The sequence below is a fragment of the Choloepus didactylus genome, chromosome 5 (genome assembly GCF_015220235.1).
Source record: "Choloepus didactylus isolate mChoDid1 chromosome 5, mChoDid1.pri, whole genome shotgun sequence".
NCBI lineage: Eukaryota > Metazoa > Chordata > Mammalia > Pilosa > Megalonychidae > Choloepus > Choloepus didactylus.
In genome coordinates this window covers 16,039,472-16,065,698 of record NC_051311.1, presented here as the reverse complement: position 1 = coordinate 16,065,698, position 26,227 = coordinate 16,039,472, and the positions used below count along the sequence as shown (strand labels likewise).

General features: G+C 37.6%; 1 protein-coding gene across 1 annotated transcript in view; it reads right to left on the bottom strand.

Annotated features, from left to right (window-relative positions):
- Nucleotides 1-2,854, bottom strand: part of CCDC7 (coiled-coil domain containing 7) — a 329,716-nt gene extending 326,862 nt beyond the window's left edge. The window contains exons 1-2 of the mRNA XM_037837696.1: nucleotides 2,531-2,854; nucleotides 1,240-1,329 (exon numbers count right to left, since the gene is read on the bottom strand). Of these exons, the coding sequence (XP_037693624.1) occupies nucleotides 1,240-1,329; nucleotides 2,531-2,809 (369 nt within the window). The 5' untranslated portion in view covers nucleotides 2,810-2,854. The remainder of the gene's footprint in view (nucleotides 1-1,239; nucleotides 1,330-2,530) is intronic.
- Nucleotides 2,855-26,227: the final 23,373 nt, after the last annotated feature.

Sequence of the window (26,227 nt, the reverse complement as noted above, 5' to 3'; positions counted from 1 at the left end):
TTCCTATATAACTACTTGTTAAATCATACTTTGAAAGATTTTTTTTTGTATATATGTTATATTTCACAATAAGGAAATAACTGAAACTGTGGAACTGTAACCCATAATATTCTTTGAAATCTGCTCTCTAACTACTTGTTTAAGTGCATTTGGAAACTTATCACTTCTATGTATATATATTATATCCTATAATTTAAAAATATGATTTAAAAGAACTCAATAATCTCCTTTATTGTTTTGTTGTTTTTATTTAGCTACCTAGGAATAGGAGAATACTTTCTTAGCATGATAAAGAATATACATTTCAAACCAACAGTCAACAATATGCTTAAAACTTAGGACAGGCATCAGCATTAAAAGCAAGTTCAAATATTTGGTATATATATAGAGTATTCATAAATAAAATAAATTTTTAAAAAGGAGGTTCAAGATATAGATATGACTTAATTAAACTTTAAGGTAGGTGTTGGCACAGGATGGAAAAATCCATATACTACAGTGCCAGTTTGGATATTCTTCAATGCTGTCTTGTGAGGGCAGAATGATTAGTCTGTTGATCAGGGTAGAACCTCTGATTGAATTATTTCCATGGAGGTGTGGACCCTGCCCATTCAGGGTGGGTCTTGATTGTTTACTGGACTACTTAAGAGAGCTCCAAAGCTGACCCTGATGTTTGCTGACACTGAGAGATGCTTGGAGTTGTGGACAGAGGGATATCTGGAGATGCTAATCTAAGAGACAAAGCCCAGAGTTTGCCCCAAAGAAGCTAAGAGAGGATCCCCAGATGCTTAGAGAGAAATATCCTGGGAGAAAGAAACAAGGATTCATAGAAACTGAGAGAAAGGAGCTAAGACAAAAGCCCAGAGATATTTTGGAGAAAGCCATTTTGAAACACAACATGGAAGCAAAGGACAAGCAGATGCCAGCCATGTGTCTTCCCAGCTGACAGAGGTGTTCCAGACACCATTAGCCATTGTTCAGTGAAGCTATCCTCTTGTTGATGCCTTAGTTTGGAAACTTTTACGGCTCTGGAACTTTAAATCTGTACAAAAATAAGTCCCCTTTATAAAAGCCAATCCATTTCTGGTATTTTATTAAATGGCAGCATTAGCAAACCAGAACTACTTTCAAGTTTCCTAACAGGATCATTTTCATGGATGGGGAAATCATTCACCCCAAAAAGACAATCTTAGCCCTTTTTAGCACTAATGTCTCTACATTAGGGTAACATATACTTACAGATAAAAATAATTCTTCATTTTCAGTCTTCTCAACTATTTTTTTCCCACTTATATCAAATCCAAAGGTTTCTTCCAAAGCAGAAACAACCTACCAAAAATCAAAGTGAATTAAACTACTTTTATCAAATAAATCATATAAACCATGAGAAGATATCTAATCAGAACTTTATAGCAGTAAGACTTATGACTGCCAGTGCCATAAACTAAACTTTTGCATTTCCATGCCCCCATCTACATAACTATGAAGAAGCAGCTGTGAACAACAGTTCTTGACCCTATGCCCTAGCACTGGAGAGATGCCTTATGACTACCATTGCTGTGCTGACAGGTATCTCTAAGTGGAAGGGTCTGTCTATAAATGGTTGAAGCATCAACTCCACTTATTACCAAAGTTTTCCTCAAAGCCTGACTGATTTGATCTTTACCTCTGAAGAAAATAAGAAAATAGAGAGAGGGAGACCAGAAAGCTATAAAATTTTAAACAGAAATTCTCTAAGCAAATCCCTCAAACTTTGAGCAAACTTGTGTTTTGGGAGTTTGACAAACTATATTCTTTCTAAATTTGTGTTCTTCCTTGCTGTTCTAACTTGGTATTTAGTGCATTTACAATTCAAACCTAGTTCATTGTGGGGAAAAAAAATTCAAAGAAAGGATTTTTGTCAACATTAAGCTAAAGTTTCTAAACTTCAGAGATGAGTTAACATAGGCTCAGAAAAGACCTATCTTTAGAAAGGCCTGCTTTCAAAGGTGGCCTTTGGCTGGCATCTGGGAACTTGGATTTTGAAAGGATGTCACCTTTTCCTACTGGCAAGAGTGGCTCACTGTGCGTAAACTAATTGTACAATGTGGTTTGTACTCAATACCCTGCTTTCCTTTTGGGAGTCTGGAATTTTGGTACATGCTAGGTACAGACTTGACTAACACCCAATAAAAACCTTAGGCACTGAATAACTAATGAGCTTCCGTCATAGAAAACATTTCACATGTGTTGTCACACTTCAAAGCTGGAAGAATTAAAGACATCCTGTGTGACTCTAAAGGGAGAGGGCTTCTGGAAGCTTGGAAAGTTAAACCAGGTTTCCTCCAGGTTTCATCCTATGTGCCTTTTTCCTTTGCTGATATTGCTTTATAACCTTTCACTGTAATAAATCTTAGCCATCAGCTAATATATGTAATGGTAATATATGTAATAATGTAATGGTTATGTGTTGAGTCTGTGAGTTCTCCTAGAGAATCACCAAACTTAGGAGTGGCCATGGGGTACCTTAACACAGGGACCAACATCTTACCATCTTCAGATGTTTGGTAATTTTCCTGATCAGTTCATCTTCTGCTATTGATTCTTTTGCCTTACTTGATGGAATGGGCAGAGCATACCTTATGACGGATTCTCCTATTGGTGGAGAACGTAGGACCATTGGTTCAATTTTGTCACATACTGATTTTGCACTATTTTTCCCCATTGGTTTAGGTGATATTGGTGACTTAAGTTGTCTTTTTTTATAATTTAATTCTGGAACATTTGCCAGTTTGTTACTAGTGTCAGGAAGGTGCTTTGCTGGCTTCATTTTGTTATTGACTTAGCTTCTAAATTACAGATGAAAAGGTTTTATTTCTCCCTGTGAATAAAACATTAAGAGAATCAGAAAAACACCACACCATTTAATTACCAAAAATAGTTACTGCTAATTAAATTTGCATACTATATTCCATTTTTGTTGCTGTGATGATTTAGCAATTTTCTCAGAGAAAGTAAAGCACTTCTGGAAGCTACAATAACACATTTGGCTCTTTTGAATTCCAGTTAGTTAAACAAGACAAACAAAAATAGAATGCACTTAACAGATTACGCTAATTTCATCATAAATTATTTAAAAAAAGAATAAAAATAACAGTAAAAGCTCTATAATTTTTACACTAACATATGCTCTATATATACATCAGTATTCCAATTACCTGTGGATAAACTGAGGGTCAGAGAAGTTAAGTGACTAGCCAAGAGTTCATATAACTAATAAGTGTTGGAGGTGGAATTTCAACATAAGTCAGTTTGGCTACAAATCACAAAGTGGAGAGGGAAACACTCCTAACAACAAATAATAACAATAAAATGGGAGGAAAAAAATTGTGAGAAGCTCCTAGAGGTGACGGAAGGTTGATTTATGTATGGGGAACTTAGAATAGGGAATATAGCGAGGAAAGAGGGCAGAAGAAGCAATAAGAGGACATATTTAGAAAAACAAAACTTTTAAATTCTTACCTTTCCCCTATACCTCGAGACAATATCCTAGGCTTAGGATATCAGCAAGGTAATATCAAGGGAATACCAAAACCATGCTTGGATAAGGAATATACAAAGCATATGCTGGGCAAAACAGGATTTCACTCTTCTAATTACTTCCCCCTACAAAGCTAATTGATTATGAATCAGGACAATGCCTCCTCCAAAAAGCTTAAAAGTATATGCCTGACATGGTGAGCTGTCTAGTAGAGTGTAAGCAGAATAAAACTGGTTCTATTTTGTCTGAAGCTCTCCACATTTAGGCTAATCCCATTGTTCTGGGTTGAATTGTGTCCCCCAAAAAAGATACGTTCATATCCTAACTTCCAGTAACTGTGAATGTGAAAGCATCATTATAGATGTGATAAAATTAAGATTAAGTCATACTGAATTAGGTTGGACCTAAATCCCATGATTGGTGTCCTTAAAAGGCCATGTGAAGACAGGCATCCAAGTTAGAAGGCCATTGATTGACAGAGTGATGCAGCTACAAGCCAAGGAATGCCAAGGACTGCCAGCAACCATCAAGAGCTATAAAGAGGCAAAGAAGAATTCTTCCCTAGAGCCTTCAGAGGGAGCACAGCCCTCCTTATGCTTTGATTTCAGACTTCTATACTCCAGAACTATGAAGGAATAAATTTCTGTTGTTTTAAGCTACCCAGTTTATGATACTTCTTCACAGCACTCCTAGGAAACTAATACAATCATCTTCTCTCCCAGCTCTGAGGGTGGCTATTGTTCCAAACCCCCTTGGGGAAAAGCAGCAGAGGACTCTTAAAGACAGTACCCTTCCTCAAAACTATGGAAAACAAATTAAAGGTTGAATTAACTGGGCAAGTGCCAAATCAAGAAAATTCAGCTTCAAATCATAGAAGCTCCTGGCACCCTTGCAGGCTCTTCCCCCATTCTCTCCTCAGCACACTGTGGAACCAGCTGGCACTATCATTGTGAGTCCCTGATCTTGGTCCAGCTTGAAAAATCTGACTGAGAAACTCCTTTTAGGCTTATCCCTCCCAGATTTGCCCTCCCGACATAAGAGGCTTGGGACAGCTAAAGCAGTATAAAAACAATTAAGTGAAACAACCTGGGGCAAAGGCTTACATGCTTTAACTCCTACAATAGAGAAGGAGAAAGGAAGGAGAGGGAGAAAGGAGGGAGAAAAGAGGGAGAGGAAGACAGTCTATTTCTTAAAGAGTAGAGGAGGCATTCAAATCCCTGTAAACAGGGGAATTCCTAAGATCACCAGCAAGCAGAAGCCCATGACAAGACACAGGTTCAGAAAAGACAGGGAGGCCCTGCACTCTGCACTTGCCTTGGGCTACTCTTCCAGATAGGAGGGCTGAACTCCGAGGGAAAGCATCAGCCAACACAGACACAACTTGCAAAAACTTTGAAAGGTGTGTTTTGTGTTGGTTTGTTTGGTTTTGTTGGCTCCTGACAATCAAGAGAACCTCTTTCATAACACCATCTGAATTCAAACTCACAGACAGCACAGGGACTAAGTCCCAGAATTAACACTTTAAAATATTAAAATATACAATGTGCAACAAAAGATTACAAGACAAAGAAATAGGAAATGGTGGCTCAAAGGTAGAGGATAAAAATCCAGAAACCATCAGTGAAGAAGACTAGACTGTGGGCATACTAGATAACCACCCTTAAAAAATGAGCCTCAATATGCTCAAGGAAATGAAGAGAGCAAAAACTATAGGATATCAGGAAAGCAATGAATGAACAATATAATGATCTCAATAGTGATAAATTTTTTAAAAAGGAACTAAACAGTACCAGAATTGAAAACCACAATAACTGAAATTTAAAAATCTCCTAGAGGGTTTCAATAGCAGATTGGAGCAGGCAGAAGAAAGAATCAGTGAAATTGAAGACAAGACAATTGAAATGAGTCAGGCTGTGGAGCAGAAAGAAAGTAGGATTAGAAAAGGCAAAAAGAGCCTAAGAGACCTGTGGGACAACATCAAGTATATCAATATATGCATTATGGGAGGCCCAGAAGGAGGAGAAAGAGAGAAAGGGGCAGAAGGAATATTCAAATAAATCATGGTAAAAACTGCCCAAGTTTAGCAAGAGATGTGACTATGCACATCCAAGAAGCCCAATGAACCCAAACAGGATTAACTTTAAGAGAAATATGCCCAGGCACATAATAGTCAAATATCTAATGCAAAGGACAAGGAGAGGGTGCTAAAAGCTGCAAGAAAAAAGAAATGTGTTATGTACAAGGGAGTCCTAGTAACATTACATGCCATTTTCTCATCAGAAACTATGGAAGCAAGAAGGCAGTGGAATGAAATACTTTCAAGACTGTCTTTGAAAATGAGGGAGAGGTTAAGATAATCCCAGAGAAGCAAAAGCTGGGGGAATTTGTCACTACTAGAAATACCCTACAGGTGATACTAAAGTGAGTTCTTCAGACTGAAAGGAAAGAATGCTATGTAGTGGATAGATGCAACAAAGAAAAAAAAAAAGATCTCCCGTAAAGGTAATGATATGAGTAATATAAATTTCTGTACTACTATATTACACCTTTTTGTATGGAAACTCCATTTTTTATTTCTTAAAGTTTCAAAAATGCAAAAGCATAAATAGTAATGATAAATCTATGGTTTGGGAAACACAATGTATAAAGATATAATATGAAATAAGTACAAAAAAAAAAAAAAAAACAGTGGGGAAACATAGGAAATATAGGGACAGGGTGGGTTCATGCTAATGAAGTTAATTTGGTATCAAAGAGAACTAGCCCAATGATAACCACTAAGAAAATATATGAAAACTATAAACAGAAAAAAATGAGAAAGTAACTCAAAATGATAAAATACTTTTTAAAAATGAAAATCAAAATGAAAGTAGGCATTAAGGGAAGAATTCAAAGCCAAAAAGACTTACAAAGACCATTTAGCAAAATGGCAGAAGAAAGTCCTGAATTATCAATAATTATTTTAAATGTGAATGGATTAAACTATCTGTTTCAGTTTACTAAAGCTACCAGAATGCAATATACCAGACATGGGTTGCCTTGTAACAATGGGGATTTATTAAGTTACAAGTTATAATTCCAAGGCCATAAAAATGTCCCAAATAAGGCAACAGGATGATACTTTCTCTGAAGAAAGACTGATGTCATCTGGGGTTCCTCTGTAACATGGGAAGGCATATGGCCAGGGTCTGCTAGTCCTTCACTCTCAGGATCTGGTTTCAATATGGCTCTCTGTCTCCAAAATGACTCTAGGCATTTCTCTCTTAGCTTCTCTGAGCTCTCTGAGTTTCATCTGTCTTTTTTACTCTCATAGAGGACTCCAGCAAGGAGAATAAGACTTACCTTAATGGACTGGGTCACATATCCATAGAAACAACCTAATCAGAAGGTCCTACCCCATAATAGGTCTGCCCCCACAAGAACGGATTAAAAGAACATAGTCTTTTCTGGGGTATATAACAGCTCCAAACCAGCACACTATCCAGTAAAAAGGCAGAGACTTGAAGAATGGATAAAAAGTATGAACTAACCTTACTGTTTACAAGAGATTCACAATAAATTCAAAGACACAGGCTGAAAATTAAAGGATAGAAAAAAATATATATACCATGCAAATAATAAAAGAGAGCTGGGGTAGCTATACTAATATCATATAAAATAGACTATAAGTCAAAAACAGTTATGTAGGACAAAGAAGCTCACTATAAATGAATTGAGGGATCAATTCAATAAGAAGATACAACAATTATAAATATATATGTACCTAATGGCAGGGCCCCAAAATATCTGAAGCAAATATTGACAGATTTGAAGGGAGAAATAGATGGTTGCACATCAGTAGTAGGAGACATTAATATACCACTTTCAATAATGTATAGAGCATCTGTTTTCATTAAGGAAATATAAGACTTGAATGATACTCTAAACCAACTCAACCTAACAAACATATATAAAACATTTCAACCAACAGCAGCAGAATACACATTCTTCTCTAATGCACATGGATCATTCTCCAGGATAGACAGTATGTTAAGGGACAAAACAAGTCTCAACAACCTAAAAATATTGAAATCATGCAGTGCATCTTCTCTAACCGCAATGGAATGAAGCTAGTAATGAATAACAGAGAACTAAAAAAGAACAAATAAAGTTGTACCTCAGTACCTGACTGCTTTGAAACTCCTAGAATTTGGTAACTGATGCATTTTTTAAATTCAGTTTTATTGAGATATATTCACATACCATACAATCATCCATGGTGTACAATCAATTGTTCACAGTACCATCATATAGTTGTGCATTCATCACCCCAATCAATTTTTTATTCATATTTATTGAGATATATTCACATACCATGCAGTCATACAAAACAAAGCATATATTCAATTATTTACAGTACCATTATATAGTTGTGCATTCATCACCAAAATTAATTTTTGACATTTTCATTACGACACACACAAAAATAATAAGAATAAAAATTAGAGTGAAAAAGAACAATTAAAGTAAAAAAAGAACAGTGGGTGCCTTTTTCTTTTTTTTTTCCTTCCCCCATTTTTCTACCCATCCATCCATATCCATAAATGAGACAAAGGGGAGTGTGGTCCTTATGGCTTTTCCAATCACATTGTCACTCCTCATAAGCTACATTTTTATACAATTGTCTTCAAGATTCATTGGTTCTGGGTTGTAGTTTGATAGTCTCAGGTATTTGCTGCTAGCTATTCCAATTCATTAGAACCTAAAAAGGGTTGTCTATATTATGCGTAAGAGTGCCCACCAGAGTGACCTCTCAGCTCCTTTTGGAATCTCTCTGCCACTGAGGCTTATTTCATTTCCTTTCACATCCCCCTTTTGGTCAAGAAGATGTTCTACATCCCACGATGCTGGGTCTAGATTCCTCCCCAGAAGTCATATTCCATGTTGCCAGGGGGATTCAATCCCCTGGGTGTCAGATCCCAAGTAGGGAGGAGGGCAGTGATTTCACCTGCCAAGTTGGCTTAGCTAGAGAGAGAGGGCCACATCTGAGCAACAAAGAAGCATTCAGGAGGAGGCTCTTAGGCACAATTGTAGGGAGGCCTAGCCTCTCCTTTGCAGCAACAGTCTTCCCAAGGGCAAGTCCTGTGGTAGACGGCTCAGCCCATCAAACCACCAGTCCCCTATGTCTGCGAGCACATCAGCAACCATTAAGATGGGGGAGCCCCAAACCCCTGCATTCTCCACCAACTCCTCAAGGGGGATCTGCATAATTTTTCACTGTTTTTTTTTTTTTCAATTAACTTTTTTTCTTAAATCAACTATATCAAAAAAAGGAAAGAAATTTTTTAAAAAATACAATTAAAAAAAAAAACATTTCAAACAAACCATAACAGGGAAGTCCAACATGTTCTTACTCTATCCCAAGAAAATAACCCAATATAGCAACATTTCTGTGAACTTGTTCCCACCACACCCACCAGAAATTAACAAACCATAGTCATTCCTGGGCATTCCCAGAGTGTTAAACTCACCCACGATAGCTTATCTGTTCTTATTGGGTTATCATTCCCCCTTCACCAATTCCTCTCTATTGCTATTCCCATACATTGTACATTATACACCATTTATTTCAGGAGTGTGTTGTTTAACCTCCAGTTCTTTGTGAATTTTCTAAGTCTCTGATGGTTATTGGCTTCTAATTGTATTCCATTGTAGTCAGAGAATGTGCTTTGAATAATTTCAATTTTTTTAAATTTATTGAGGCTTGTTTTATGTCCCAGCATATGGTCTATTCTGAAGAAATTTCCGTGATCACTAGAGAAGAATGTGTATCCTGGTGATTTGGGATCTAATGTTCTATATATGTCTGTTAAATCCAATTCATTTATCTGATTGTTCAGGTTTTCAATTTCCTTATCAGTCTTCTGTCTGGTTGATCTATCTACAGGAGAGAGTGATGTGTTGAAGTTTCCCACAATTATTGTGGAAACATCAATTGCTTCCTTTAGTTTTGCCAGTGTTTCCCTCATGTATTTTGTGGCACATTGATTGGGTGCATAAACATTTAAGATTGTTATTTCTTCTTGTTGAATTGCCCCTTTTATTAGTATGTGGTGGCCTTCTTTGTCTCTCATAACATCCTTGCATTTAAAGTCTCTTGTATCTGAGATTAATGTTGCTACTTCTGTTTTCTTTTGGCTGTCGCTTGCATGAAATATTTTTCCCATCCTTTCACTTTCAATTTCTTTGTGTCCCTGTGTCTAAGATGAGTCTCTTGTATGGAACATATTGATGGTTCACAATTTTTGATCCATACTGCCAATCTATATCTTTTAATTGGGGAGTTTAATCCATTTACATTCAACATTACTGTGAAGGCATTTCTTGAATCAGCCATCCTATCCTTTGGTTTATGTTTGTCAGATATATTTTTTCCTTCTCTCTCTCTTATTGTCCTTTAATGAACCAATAATGAGTCTCTTTAGTACTGAACCTTTCTCCACAGCTTTCTCACCTTTCTTTGTTTCTCTGTCAGTAGGGCTCCCTTTAGTATCAGATGTAGGGCAGGTCTTTTATTAGCAAAATCTCTCAGGATTTGTCTGTGAAAAATTCAAGCTCTGTCTCAAATTTGAAGGAGAGCTTTGCTGGATAAACTATTTTTGGTTGGAAATTTTTCTCTCTCAATATTTGAAATATGTGATGACACTGCCTTCTCACCTCCATGGTGGCCACTGAGTCAACTTAGTCTTATGTTGCTTCCCTTGTATGTGGTGAATTGCTTTTCTCTTGCTGCTTTCAGAACTTGCTCCTCCTCCTCAGTATTTGACAGTCTGATCAGAATATGTCTTGGAGTGGGTTTATTTGGATTTATTCTATTTGGAGTTCACTGGGCATTTACACTTTGTGTATTTATATTGTGTAGACGGTTTGGGAAGTTTTCCCCAACAATTTCTTTGAATACTCTTTCTAGACCTTTACCCTTCTCTTCCCCTTCTGGGACATCAATGAGTCTTATATTTGGATGTTTTATTTTATCTATCATATCCCTGTGGTCCATTTTGAGATTTTCAATTTTTTCCCCATTCTTTCTTTCATTCTTTCATTTTCCGTTCTGTGGCCCTTGAGGTCACTGATCCATTGTTCAGCTTCCTCTAGTCTTGTACTATGAGTATCCAGAATCATTTTAATTTGGTCAAGTTTCTTTTATCTCCATAAGATCATCTTTTTTTATATATACTCTTGCAATTTCTTCTTTATGCTCTTCTAGGGTCTTCTTCATGTTCTTTATATTGTGTGCCATGCTCTCATTGTTTGTCTTTAGTTCTTTGATTAATTGCTCCAAGTACTGTGTCTCCTCTGATCTTTTGTTTTGGGTGTTTGGGTTTGAGTTATCCATACCATCTGGTTTTTTCAAATGCTTTTAGATTTTCTATTGTTTTTCACCTCTTCACATTTGCTTTACTTGATAGGGTTCTTTTAGGTTATGTAGGATTATTCAAAGCCTAATCTCTAATTTGTCAGATCCACAGCTTGGTGAAGTACACTTTAACTAACCAGCAGATGGCATCCGTGAGTCACCTATTCCCCTCAAGTCAGTTCTTTCCAACTTTGTCTTTTGTGGTGTGTGGGGGTCTGATTCTTATGGCATCCAATTGGTGCACCAAGTTTGGGTGTGTTGTTGGTAACTTCTGCCCTGAATGTGGAGCATGTGTCTGAGTGGTTAGGGAGGGAGGGCAGCTTTAATAATCAAACCTCCCAGGTGTTCCTAGAGATTTAAGGCTGTTGCAAGAGTCTAAACATTGATTTCAGTCTCGCCACAGACTGTCTCTGTCACTAACCCACAAGTCCTTGGTATTGGTGTATGGTCCCTGGGATTTCTGAGTGGGTCCCTCTTCCAAGCCGTGCCCTTCTAGGGCCTCTGTTGAGGGAAGGTTGTGCTACATCACAAGTACACACCATCCCTCTAGGGAAGTTCTGGGACACCAGGCCATGTAGGTGTGTTCCCAGCCTGCTGTAAGGATGGCTGTATGGGGCGCATTAATTTCCCTCTTTTTGCACAGCTCTGCCTTCCCAGCTCTGGGACAATTAGCTGTGGGTACATGAAAGGCTATTGTCCATGCCCAATATTGTGGCATGTGCGAATGTTGCTGGAAACACTTCCTGTCACACTGGGTTTTTTGGTGCAGCTCTGGGCTGTGGCTTCAGTGCTGGGCAGGAGCATTCTCAGCCTGCTGGGAAGGTGGCTGCAAGGGGGATGGTTACTTTCCCCTTTTGGCTTCACCTCTGCCTGCCTCACTCTGTGACAATTAGCAGTGGATGCATGAAAGGCTATCTTCCATGCCAGATATTGAGGTGTTTGCACAGCCCATTCCTGCCAGGATTTACTGTGAGATTCTCGCTGCCATATCTGCAGCTGCTTCTGGGTTTTTTAAAAAAGCACTAGTCCACCTCCAGATGCCAACCCACAGTTTCCCCACACTGCAGCATGGCTACCAGACATTCAGCCAGCTTACTCACTTGTTTCAGAATGCAAACTCCTGGTTTCACCAAGTACAGCGTCCCTGTGGTTGTAGCAGACCTTGTCCAGCTGGTGCATTACTGGAACTGATGTTCTGGGTCACTTTCTGGCTTTTATCTAGTATTTTTCATGGAGGTGCTCTTTTGTCCTGTCTCTCCTAGCTGCCATCTTAGGTTCCCCACTTGATGCATTTTGAGGTTAAAATGTTGTCCCAGTAATTGCTGTTTGTTTGGTATGATGCACAAGCATTGGTTGCCTCATGACTCACTACTCTTTCCAGCCAAAACAAAGGGTCATGCATTAGTCACACAGTAGCTCAGCCCTGTGCACTCTTCCTGTGTTCTTTTCTTAGCTACAGTGTTCATTTTGTGTATTTTTGCACTTTTTTTCTCATAATGGATCATAAGAAAATGAGAGCACTGAGGAAAAAAGAAAATTATTTAGCACCACCATTAAGCAAAAAAAAGAAATAATAGGCAAATATGACAGCAGTATTCACATTACTGATCTTGCTAGGGAATTTGGTATGTCTAGAACAATGGTCTCCACCATCATTAAGAATAAAAAATCAATTAAATGCTGATGTTGAGGAGTTAGAAGAGGAACATCATGAAGAGCTCAGCCCTGAGGAACAACAAGAACTACAGAAGAGGCAGCAACAAGAGGTGGCTGAAGAGATTTCTTCAGGTGAGGAGGAGATAAAGGATATGTCCCTAGTTCCTTGATAAAAGAAATGTGTGCAAAGTGAGCAGAAGTTGAAAACTTTGTGGAGAAGTACATCCAGACAAAGCTCTGACAGGCAGAAATGTGAATTTATTGAACGACCAAAGAATTTCACATTTTTGAGGAATTCTGAAAAGAAGACAGAAGGAGTCCTCATTGGATAAGTTTTTAGTGAAGGTTACAAAGAGTGTGTCAAGACCTGTGGTGCAAGTTGAAAAAAGGCAGAAAAGAGAAAGACTAACTGAAGTGCAAGTGCCCGATGTTCTACTAGAGGGGGACTCTCCTTCCAAGCAACACTCCATGTAACTTCTCCTCCTCACCATTCTCCTCCTACCATCCCATTAAGCCACAGACTTCTCAGTACAGGTAAAGTGAAGTTTTTATTTTATTTAATCTAAGTATTTAAGTTTTAGGTTTATTTCTTATGGAAAGTAATGATACAGAACCATATTGTTTTACATATTGCCTTAAAAATGTGCATTATCTTTGGTTTCAGAATGCATGAAATTTATTAACATTATTCTTTATGGGAAAAAATCTGTTTGGTACTCATCATTTTTGGTACTCATCACACCTCCTGGAACCAATTAATGATGAGTACCAAGGTACCACTGTATGTGGAAATTAAACAACACACCCTTAAACAACCAACAGGTCAAGGAAGAAATCACAAGAGAAACTGGGGAATATCTTGAGGCAATTAAAAAGAAAAACACAACATACCAAAATTTATGGGATGCAGCAAAGGCAGTGCTGAGAGGGAAATTTATAACTCTAAATGCTTACATTGAAAAATAAGAAAGATCTCAAATAAGAGATCTAAACTTACAACCGAAGTATCTAGAAAAAGAAGACCAAACTAAACCCAAAGTGGGAAGAAGGAAGAAAATAACAAAGATTAGAGCACAGATATATGAAATAGAGAAAACTGAAATCAACAAAATCAAATCTTGGTTCTTTGAAACAAAAGCAATAAAATTGACAAATCATTAGCTAGACTGACAAAGAAAAAAAACAGGACAGAACTAATATCAGAAATAAAAAGGAGGACATTACTACTGACCCCACAGAAATAAAAAGGACTATAATAGAATACTATGAGCAACTGTATGCCAAAATTACCTAACCTAGATGAAACAGACCAATAATTAGAAATACAGAAACTACCTACACTGACTCAAGAAAAATTAGAACATCTCAACAGACTGATAACAGGTAAACAGATTAGATCAGTAATCTAAAACCTTACAACAAAGAAAAGCCCAGGACCTGATGCCTTCATGGGGGATTTTTACCAAACATTCCAAGAATTAACACCAATACTGTTTAAAACCTTCCAAAAAATTGAAGGGGAGAAACATTTCCCAAGTCATTCTATGAGGCCAGCAACACCCTACAACCAAAGCCAGAAAAAGATACCACAAGAAGAGAAATTTACAGACCAATATCCCTATGAATATAGATGAAAAATCCTCAACAAAATACTAGCAAACCAAATCCAATAGCATATTAAAAGAATTATACACAATGATCTAGTATGTTCAAAATAAAAAAATCAGTTAGTGTGGTACACCACATTAATAGAACAAAGGGGGGGAAAACACATGATCATCTCAAATGATGCAAGAAAGGAATGTGACAAAATCCCACATCCTTTCTTGATAAAAACACTTAGAAAACCAGAAATAGATGGAAATTTCCACCATGTGATAAAAAACATATTTGAAAAACCCACAGCTAACACCATACTCAATGGGGAAAGACTGAAAACTTTCCTTTGAAGATCAGGAACAAGACAAAGATACCCACTGTCACCACTGCTATCCAACATTGTACTGGAAGTTCTACCAGAGCAATTAGACAAGAAAAAGAAATAAAAGGCATCTAAATGGGAAAGGAAGAGTAGAACTTTAATTATTTGCATACAACATGATCCTATATAAAGAAAATCCAAAAAAATCTTTAACAAAGTTACTAGAACTAATAAACAAATTTAGCAATGTGGCAGGATATCAGATAAACATGCAAAACTCAGTAGTGTCTCTATACATTACTAATGAACAATCTGAAATGGAAATAAAGGAAAAATTCTGTTCACAATAGCAACTAAAAGAATCAAATATCTAAGAAAAAATTAACCAAAGATATAAAGGATATAAATATAGAAAACTACAAAACATTGCTATAGAAAACTACAAAACATTGCTAAAGAAATCAAAGAAGAACTAAATAAAAGGAAGGATATTCCATGCTCATGATTTGGAAAGTTAAATATTGTCAAGAAGTCAATTCTACCCAAAATGATCTACAGATTCAATACAAGCCCAATCAAAATTCCAATAGCATTCTTGGCAGAAATGGAGAAGCCAATCATCAAATTTATATGGAAGACAGACAGTAACAAGTGTTGGTGAGGATGTGGAGAAATTGGATCCCTCATACATGCTGGTGGGAATGTAAAGTGTATAGCCACCTTGGAAAAGAGTTTTTCAGTTCCTGAAAAGTGAAATACAGGTGTACATCCAAGATACTAGAGGTTCAATTCCAGACTACCACTATAAAGTGAATATCACAATAAAATGAGTCACATGATTTCTTGGTTTCCCTGTGCATACATAAGTTATGTTTATGTTATACTGTAGTCTATTAAGAGTGCAATAGCATTATGTCTAAAAAACATACATACCATAATTTAAAGATATTTTACTGCTAAAATTGCTTACCATCATCTGAGCCTTCAGTGAGTCATAAACTTTTTGCTTGTGGAAGGTCTTGCCTCAATGTTGATTACTGCTGACTGATCAGGGTGGTGGTTGCTGAAGGGTGGAGTGACTGTGGCAATTTCATAAAATAAGAAAACAATGAAGCTTGCCACATAGATTGACTCTTCCTTTCATGAAAGATTTCCCTGTAACAAATGACACTGTTTGACGGCATTTTATCCAGAGTAGAAATTCTTTCAAAAGTGGAGTTAATCCTCTCAAGCCCTGCCACTGTTTTATCAACCAAGTTTATGTAATATTCTAAATCCTTTGTTGTCCTTTCAACAATGTACACAGCATCTTCACCAGGAGTAGATTCCATCTCAAGAAACCACTTTCCTTGGTTTCTTGAAGCCATAAGAAGCAACTCCTTATCCATTAGTTTTATCATGAGATTGCAGCAATTCAATACATCTTCAGACTCCACTTCTAATTCTACTTCTCTTGCTATTTCCACCATATCTGCAGTGATTTCCTCTACTGAAGTGTTGAACTCCTCAAAGTCACCCATGAGGGTTGGAATCAACTTCTTAAAGACCCCTGTTAATGTTGATAGTTTGACCTCCTCCCATGAATCACAAATGTTCTCAATGGCATCTAGAATGGTGAATCCTTTCCAGAAGGTTCTCAACTGACTATGCCCAGATCCATTAAAGGAATCACTATCTATGGCAGTTACAGCTTTACAGTATGTATTTCTTAAATAAGACTTGAAAGTTGAAATGACCCCTTGATCCATGGGCTACAGAATAGATGTTATGCTAGCAGGCATGAAAACATTAATCCCATTCGGCATCTCCACCAGGGCTCTTGGGTAATCAGGTGCACTTTCCTTGACTAACCATATTTTGAAAAGGGTTTTTTTCTTCTGGGCAGGAGGTCTCAACAGTGGGCTTAAAATATCCAGTAAACTATGTTGTAAACAGATGAGCTGTCATGTATAGAGCACAGGGAGAATAGATTTAGCATAATTTTTAAGGGCCCTAGGACTTTTGGAATGGTAAATGAGCATTTGTTTGAACTTAAAGTCACCAGCTGCACTACCCCTGACAAGCAATTCAGCCTGTCCTTTGACGCCTTAAAGCCAGGTATTGATTTCTCCTCGCTAGCTGTGAAAGTCCTAAATGGCATCTTCTTCCAATAGAAGACTGTATTGTCTATATTGAAAATCTGTTGTTTAGTGTAACCACCTTCATCAATGATCTTAGCTACATCTTCTGGATAATTTGCTGCAGCATCTACATCAGCACTTACTTCTTCACCTTGCACTCTTATGTTGTGGAGATGACTTCTTTCCTTATAGCTCATGAACCAAACTCTGCTACCTTCAAAATTTTCTTCTGTAGCTTTCTCACCTCCTCTCAGCCTTCATAACATTGAAGAGAGTTAGGGCCTTAGTTCCAGATTAGGCATTTTTAATGGAATGTTGTGAGTGGTTTGATCTTCTATCCAGACCATAAAACTTTCTCCATATCAGCAATGAGGCTGTTTCACTTTCTTATCATTCATGTGTTCACTGGAGTAGCACTTTTAATTTCCTTCAAGAACTTTTTCTTTGCATTCACAACTTGGTTAATTGGTGCAAGAGGACTATTTTTCAGCCTATCTTGGCTTTCAATGTGCCTTCCTTACTGAGCTCAATCATTTCTAGCTTTTGATTAAAAGTAAAAGATATGTGACTCTTCCTTTCACTTGAACACTTAGAGGCCATTGTGGGGTTATTAATTGGCCTCATTTCAATATCATTGTGTCTCAGAGACTAGGGAAGCCTGAGGAGCAGGAGACAGGCTGGGAATGGCTGGCCAGTAGAGCAGTCAGAACAAGCACAACATTGATTGATTAAATTTGCCATTTATATGGGTGTTGTTTGTGGTGCTTCAAACTAATTACAATAGCAATATCAAAGATCACTGATCATAGATATAATAATATGGAAATTTTGGGAAGAATACCAAAGTGTGATACAATGTGATTCAATGTGAGCCCATGCTGATGGAAAAATGTCACTTGCTCAATGCTGGGTTGACACAAACTTTCATTTTGTAAAAAATGCAACATCTGTGAAGCACAATAAAGTGAAGTGCAATAAAATAAGGTATCCCTGTATAGAGTTACCATATGACCCAGAAATCCTACTCCTAATTATATACCAAGAAAAACATGAGTTGACAACAAAACTTGTATATGAATATTCATAGTAGCCACTATTCATATTAGCTAAAAAGTAGAAATAATCCAAATGTTCCTGAATTGATGAATAGATAAACAAAATGTGGTATGTTCATAAAATAAAATATTTGGCCATAAAAAGGAAGAAGTAGCGGCACATGTTACAACATGGATGAACCTTGAAAACATTATGTTACAATAAAGAAGTCAGACACAAAAGGCCTTATACTACATGAAGTCAGTTATGTGAAATGACCAAAATAGACAAATCCATAGAGTAAGAAAAGAGATTAGTGGTTGCCATGGCTGGGGGCTGAGGGAAATGGGAATTGACTACTAAAGTGTTCAGGGTTTCTTTTATATAGTGATAAAATTTTTTCTGGAATTAGATACTGGTGATTATTGCACAACTTTGTAAAACATGGTACACTTTAAAAGATTCAATTTTATGGTATGTGAATTATATCCAACAAAAAACAACCAGAAAATACAACTAAAAACAAGACACTACAAAATCAGTAAAAACTACAAAATATCTAAGAATTAACAGATATATTTTAAAAGAATACAAACATGAGACAGAAGAAAATGGCAGCATAGAGAGGAGTGGAAGCTAGTTTGTCCCCCTGGAACAACTAACAAACAACCAGGAACAACTAGTAAATAATCTGGAATAACTGCAGGGGGACAAATGTGACTGTCCACTCATCACACACCAACCTGAACTGGGAGGAATGCCCGAAATTGCAGCATAAAACCTGTAAGTAAAAACTGCAGACCCAAGCTGGGAGCCCCCTCCCCCACAGCCCAAATTACAAAGCCTCACGGTGCTAGAAAGCAGCACTCTCCCCGCAAGCAAATACAGCTCAGCTGAGCTCCAACTAGGGTTTTAATTAACAAGTATGGACTGCTCAATACAAGCTATGAATCCCCAACAAGCAGAGGCTTTTGGTGACAACTGACCTTGGAGAGCTGGAGGGTGGCCACAGACTGGCCCTGAAGGGGGCTTTTTGTCCTTTTTTTGGCTTGGTGGAGAAAGCCTCAGCCATTTTCAGTTCCCAACACTCTGACCCAGACAAGAGTGGAGATAGCGCAGGCAGAGAATCTATTCAAATGCTAATGACCTCTCCCTAGGGTGGGGTATCTTCCCTAAGAGGAAAGAAGTGGAGCCCAGCTCTACTACCCACCCTCCATTCAGAACCAGACCCCAAAGCCTGGGGGAAAACAGCCATGGGCCACACCTCCTTACACCAGTCTGGAGGTATAGGCTAACAGGCACCACCTGCTGGACAGAAAAGCACAGTGACTCGAGGCCTCACAGGATGCACCACTCTTCTAACACACACCCTCAGGGAAATGTAATACTATTGACTTCTTCTAAGACCTGTGCCCATTCTAGTCTGGGAAAACCTGATTGGGTAACCAAGGAAACCAGATGCCTAGACAACAGAAAACCACAATCTAAACTAAGACAAATGAAGTTATGGCCCAGTCAAAGAAAGAAACTTACACTTCAACTGAGATACAGGAATTTAAACAACTAATACTAATCAATTCAAAAAGTTTAGGGAAGATATGGCAAAGAGATGACATGTATAATGAAAACACTGGGTGTATACAAGGTAGAAATCAAAAGTTTGAAAAAACAACTGGCGGAATCTATGGAAATGAAAGGCACAACACAAGAGACGAAAGACACAATGAAAACATACAACAGAAGACCTCAAGAGGCAGAAGAAAACACTCAGGAACTGCAGAACAAGGCACCTGAAAGCCTACATACAAAAGAACAGATAAAGAAAACAATGGAAAAATATGAGCAATGTCTCCAGGAACTTAAGTACAAAACAAAATGAAGAAATGTATGTGTCATTGGTGTGCCAGAAGGAGAAGAGAAGGGAAAAGAGGCAGAAGCAATAATAGAGGAAATAATCAATGAAAATTTCCCATCTCTTATGAAAGACATAAAATTATGGATCCAAGAAGTGCAGCATACCCCAAACAGAATAGATCTGAATAGGCCTATGCCAAGACTCTTAAAAATCAGATTATCAAACATCAAAGATAGAGAATCCTGAAAGCAGCAAGAGAAAAGCAATCCAACACATAAAAAGGAAGCTTGATAAGACTATGTGTGGATTTCTCAATAGAATCCATGGAGGCAAGAAGGAAGTGGGGTGATATATTTAAGATACTGAAAGAGAAAAACCACCAACCAAGAATCCTATATCCAGCAAAACTATCTTTCAAATATGAGAGAGAGCTTAAAATATTCTTGGACAGACAATGATAGAGATTGTGAACAAGATACCTGCTTTACAGGAAACAACAGAGGAAGCACTGCAGCCAGAAAGGAAAAGACAGGAGTGAGAGGTTTGGAAAACAATTTTGGGAGATAGTAGCACAATAATGTAAGTACACTGAACAAAAATGACTCTAAGCATGGTTGAAAGAGGAAGGTTAGGACCATGTGGGACACCGGAACAAAAGAGGAAAGATAAAGACTGGGACTGTAAAACTCAGTGAAACCTGGGGTGCTCATTGATTGTAATAAAAGGTACAAATATGGTTTTACATGAGGTAGAACAAATGAATATCAACATTGCAAGGTGTTAAAAATAGGGTGGGTGTGCCAGTTTGAATGTATTATGTCCCCCCAAATGCCATTATCTTTGATGTAATCTTGTGTGGGCAGACCTATCAGTGTTAATTAGATTCTAATTCTTTGAGTGTTTCCATGGAGATGCGCCCCAACCAACTGTGGGTGATGACTCTGATTGGATAATTACCATGGAAGTGTTGGCCCGCCCATTCAGGATGGGTCTGAATTAAATTACTGGAGCACTATATAAGCTCAGACAGAAGGAGCAAGCTTGCTACAGCCAAGAGGGACACTTTGAAGAAAGCACAGGAGCTGCAGATGAGAGACAGTTTGAAGATGGCCATTGGAAGCAGACTCTTGCTCCAGAGAAGCTAAGAGAGGACAAATGCCCCAAGAGCAACCAAGAGTGACATTTTGAAGAGGAGCTGTGGCCTAGAGAGGAACGTCCTGGGAGAAAGCCATTTTGAAACCAGAACTTTGGAGCAGACGCCAGCCACATGCCTTCCCAGCTAACAGAGGTTTTCCAGACACCATTGGCCATCCTCCAGTGAAGGTACCTGATTGCTGATGTGTTACCTTGGACACTTTATGGCCTTAAGACTGTAACTGTGTAACCAAATAAACCCCCTTTTATAAAAGCCAATCCATCTCTGGTGTTTTGCATTCCAGCAGCATTAGCAAACTATAACAGTGGGATTGGGGGGGAAATGCACTCAATGCAAACTAGAGACTAAAATTAACAGAAACATTGTATTATGCTTCCTTTACTATAACAAAGGCAATATACCAAAGCTAAATGCATATGGGGGGGCATAGGGGAGAGGTATGGGACTCCTGGCATTGGTGATGTTCTCTGACTCTGTATTCTACTTTAGTTTAATGTTATCTTTTCTTTTGTTGCTATCTAGCTGTCATGTTTTTTTTTTCTTTCTCTCTTACTTTTTTCTTTTTCTTTTGTTCCTCTACCTTCTTTGACTCTTCCTCCTTCTTTGTAGAAGAAATGGAGATGTCCTTATATAGATAATGGTGATGGTGCTGAATACATAAATACATGATTACACAGGGAACCAATGATTGTTTACTTAGGACAGAATGTATGGTGTGTGAACAAAACCATCTTAAAAAAATTGGTTGATGAAGAAACCTCGAGGGCACTATATTGAGTGAAATAAGACAGACACAGAAGGACAAATATTGCAGGGTCTCACTGATATGAACTAATTATAATATATAAACTCGTAGACATGAAATATAAGTTACCAGGATATAGAATGAGGCTAAAGAATGGGGAACGGTTGCTTATTATGAGCAGAATGTTCAACTAGGGTGAACTTAAACGTTTGGAAATGGACAGAGGTGATGGTAGCACGCTGTGAGAAAAACTAACAGTGCTGAATGGTGTGTGAAGGTGGTGGAAAGGGTAAGCTCAGAGTCATGCATGTCACCAGAAGGGAAGTAGGAGGTTAAAAGATGGGAATGTATAAAACAGTGAATCTTGTGGTGGACAATATCCATGATTAACTGTACAAATATTAGAAATCTCTCTCATGAACTAGAACAAAAGTATGACACTATAACTAGAAGTTAATACTAGAAGGGCATATAGAAAATATATATATATACCTATTGCAAACTATATACTACAGTTAGTAGTATTTTAACATTCTTTCATCAACAGTAACAAATGTGCTATACCAAAACTATGAATCAATAATGGGGGGGGGGGGATGGTTAGGGGTATGGAACGATTTCAGTTTCCTTTTTTTTTGTCTTTATTTCTTTTCTGAAGCAATGAAATGTTCTAAAAATTGAAAAAAAAATTAATTGTGGTGATGGATGCACAGCTATATGATGGTACCATGGGCAATTGATTGTACACTTTGGATCTTTGGATAATTGTATGGTTTGTGAACAATCTCAATTTTTAAAAAAGTGGGAATTATGTTCCATGTCCTTGGAGGATGAGTTCCTACATCAATAAATTGGAATTTTTTGGATGGGATATTTCTATTTTTTTTCCAATTTATTCATCAATTTAATCATTTTCATTAGTTTGGTCTCTGTAAATTGATCATGTACGTTGGCTTAAAATGTGATTCTAAGTGATTTATTTTTTTCTCAAATTGTTGCCTATTTGGCCATAAAAACTTAGAAAGGAATTAAAAACAAAACTATTTAAATAAAATAAAATAAAAAAGAATACAAACCCATTAGAATTATGTGGGGAATGAGGGGAGTAAAATGCAGCTTAAATGGGAATATATAGGGACTCCCAGTTTCAGAAAAGATGGAATGTGTCCCATTCCTCACACATCCTCCCTTATAAAACTAAAAACTCATAGACATAATGCAACAAACAAGCATAGGAAGACTGGAAAGTGGAGAAAAAAGTAAACTTCCTAGGGACCTCAAGACTTGGGGAATCATGTGGAAAGTGAGTTCCCTGGGTTTCCTTATTTCCTCCCATATACCCTAGGGAGGATGCTGCAAAAGCCTCTAATCTATAAATGTCAACAGGCACACACACACACACACACACACACACACACACACACACACATAATAAAAGCCTCCTCCCCCCCCAAAAAAAAAGCCAGCTCCTCTTAGCCAGACTATTGAGAAAAGTGCAGACTAAGTACAGCAAACCTGTCTGGTAATATTCATCCTCCTGGAGCCAAATGCCAATGGACACATACTCCTCAAGCCCTCTGAAATTTCAGTAGGGCCAAGAGGGGAGTTGATCTTTCACCTGACCACCTCTCCCCACCTTGCCTTGAGGAAGCATGCCATGGCATTCTGATTCCCCACTGCCAGTGGTGTTTGTCAGTGCTGAGCATGAAGCTAATCTTTCATCCCCCATCCAGCAGAAGAAGGCAGAGCTCCAATTCTCTCATCAGAGTAGTGTCAGTGGGTTTCAGCAACAAGTTGAGCCTCCACACCCACCAGGCATCAATGAGACTGAACAAGGTGGTATGAACCGGAACTTGTCAGCACTCCACTTCACCCCCATCTCTGGTGTCAACAAGGCCCACAGGGAAGCTGAACATACCCAGCCCTTGTGTTACACTTTAACAGAGCAACCAACCTGATTTAAATAGATTACATAGAATTAAGAATCTCATAATACCCAAAATATCCAGGATACAATAAAAAAAATCATTCTTCATACAAAGAACCAGGAAAATCACAACCTGAAAAGGCAATAACAGATGACAACACCAAGATGAATCAGATGTTGGAATTTCTGCAAGGATTTTAAAGCACCTATCATAAATAATAACTCAATGAGCATTACAAATACTCTTGAAACAAATGGAAAAATAGAAAATCTCAGCAAAGAAATTGAAGTTATTAAAAAAAAAAAAAGATGCAAATGGAACAGTTCTGAATCTTGATTATGGTGGTAGTTACGAGAATATATACATGGGATAAAATTGCATAGGACTATACACATACGTACAAATGAGTGCCAGGAAAAACTGATAAAACCTGAATGAATACAGTTTGTGGTCTAGTTAACAGTATTATACCAATGTCAATTTCCTGGTTTCAATATTGTACTATAGTCATATAAGATGTCACCATTGGGGGAAGTTGGATGAAATAATCACATGACTCCATATATCACCTTTGCAACTTCCATGAAGACTATATTTATTTCAAAATAGAAGGTAAAAAAAAAAATTTAAGCAATGGATTACCACACTACTAATCTGAAAACATGTCTACACAAAAACCCACATATGAATGTTTATATCAGCTTTTTTCAAAATCGCTGAAAACCAGAAGCCACAAAGATGTCCTTCACTAGGTGAATGGATAAACAAACTGTGGGACATCCATAAAATGGAATATTATTCATCAGTAAGAGGAAATGAGCTATCAAGTCACAAAAAGATATGGATGAATCTTAAATGCATATTGCTAAGTGAAAGAAGCAAGTCTGAAAAGGCTACATATTGTATGATTCTATTATACAACATTCTGAAAAAGGCAAAATTGTAGCAACTAGTAAAAAGATCAGCACTTGCCAGTGGAGTGGGAAAGGGAGGAGCAGTGAATAGATGAAACACAAGGAATTCTTTTAGAGCAATGAAACTATTCTGTATGATACTGTATTGGTAAATACATGATATTACGCATTTGTCAAAACCCCTAGAACTTTACAGCATGAAGAGTAAACTTTATGCATGAATTCTTTTTAAAAACTCACTTAAGAGGTTGGGGAACTCAGGATGGAATGCAGAATTTGACAAAACCATCTAATTGTATTACAAATGCATGAAACAACTTCACTGAAGGGGGTGAGGGGTGCTGACCTAAGTAACTTCAGAAATAAGTAGAGCATATAAGACTAAAGGTAAAGTAGCTTGTACATAAAAATGTACTCTAGTTGAAAATGTTGTTTCGACATGGGTATAAGGGGTTAACAATTCTGATATCACTATCCATGCATACTGGAATTGGACAATTAGGTATGTAGTATGTGTGTGTGTGTGTGTGTGTGTGTGTGTGTGTGTGTGTACACACAGAATACAGGAGCCAGGAGCCAGGTTTCTCATTTTTGAAGCAAGCTTACAGATAAGCCAATCCTAGGAGAGGGGCTAGAATTGTCATTGTGGTAATGGATTAGAGTGGCCAACATCAGAATGCATTCATGTTTAGCTTAAAATAGATACCAATGGTCACAAATAAAAATACTCATAGACATAAGTATATGCACAGGTTATATTTCCTTGCTCTGTCACATGAGAAAGCCTAGAAGCAACAACACTGAAGTAGCAATGAGCAAACCTGGCACCCAGAATGGTTCCTAATGCATTCCCCAATAAAAGTAAGGAAATTCTAAAAAAAAAAAACACCTTACAATGATGGTAGTATATTAAAGGAGCCAATGAAAGAAAAGAAAGAACTCTCAATGGCCAAAGCAGGAATAATCTGAACAACAAAATAAATATTTTTATTTATTGGTATTGGATTATAACACAAAGTATTTTAAAAATCCATTAGTTTATAAATGAGGATGTCTTAGTTTTCCAGATCTGCTATGACAACTACCACACACCAGTTGGCTTAAGCAACAAGAATTTACTATCCCATGGTTTTGGAGGCTAGAATTCCCACATCAAGATCTTGACAGGCCATGCTTTCAGAAAGTCTGTAGCATTCTGGTAATGGCAATCCTCCATCACATGGTGATCTCTTTATTTCATGCTTCTCCTGGTTTCTGGCTTCTACTTCCATAACCAATTTCCTTTCCTTATATAGACTTCAGCCATAATGGATTAAAGTACCACTATCATTCAGATTGGCCACACCTTAACTAAAAACAACATTTTCAAATGGGTTCACATCTGCAGGAACACAGATCAACATCTGAGTATGTCTTCTGTGAAGCACAGAAGCAGTGCGAAAATAGACAAATCTCTCCTCGAGAAGAATCCTAAATAATTTATGTAGACATTCTGCCCTCAAAGATGTACAGCCTAACTCTCCACTCCTTAAGTGTGGGCTGCTCATAGTGACTTCCTTCCAAAGTACACTATGGAAAGGGGAGAGGGATGGTATGTCTACAATGGGAAACCTGACAAACACTATCTCAGCCAGGTGATGAAAGTCAACATCATTAGTGACAAGTCAAATTGAAAATATGTACTCTTGATATGATTTGATGGAAATGGCACTTTACCTCTGTCATCTTCCTCCCCCAAACACATAAGCCCATCTAATCATGAGAAAAACATCAGATAAAGCCTAATTGAGGGATATGCTACAAAACAGCTTACTAGTACTTCTCAAAACTGTAAGGTCATTTAACACAAGGAAAGTTTGAGAAACTGTCACAGTCAAGAACTTAAGGAGACATGACAACTAAATGTAATGTAGAATCTGGATGGGATCCTGGAACAGAAAAAGGATATAAAGTAAAAACTAAGGAAATATAAATAAAGTAT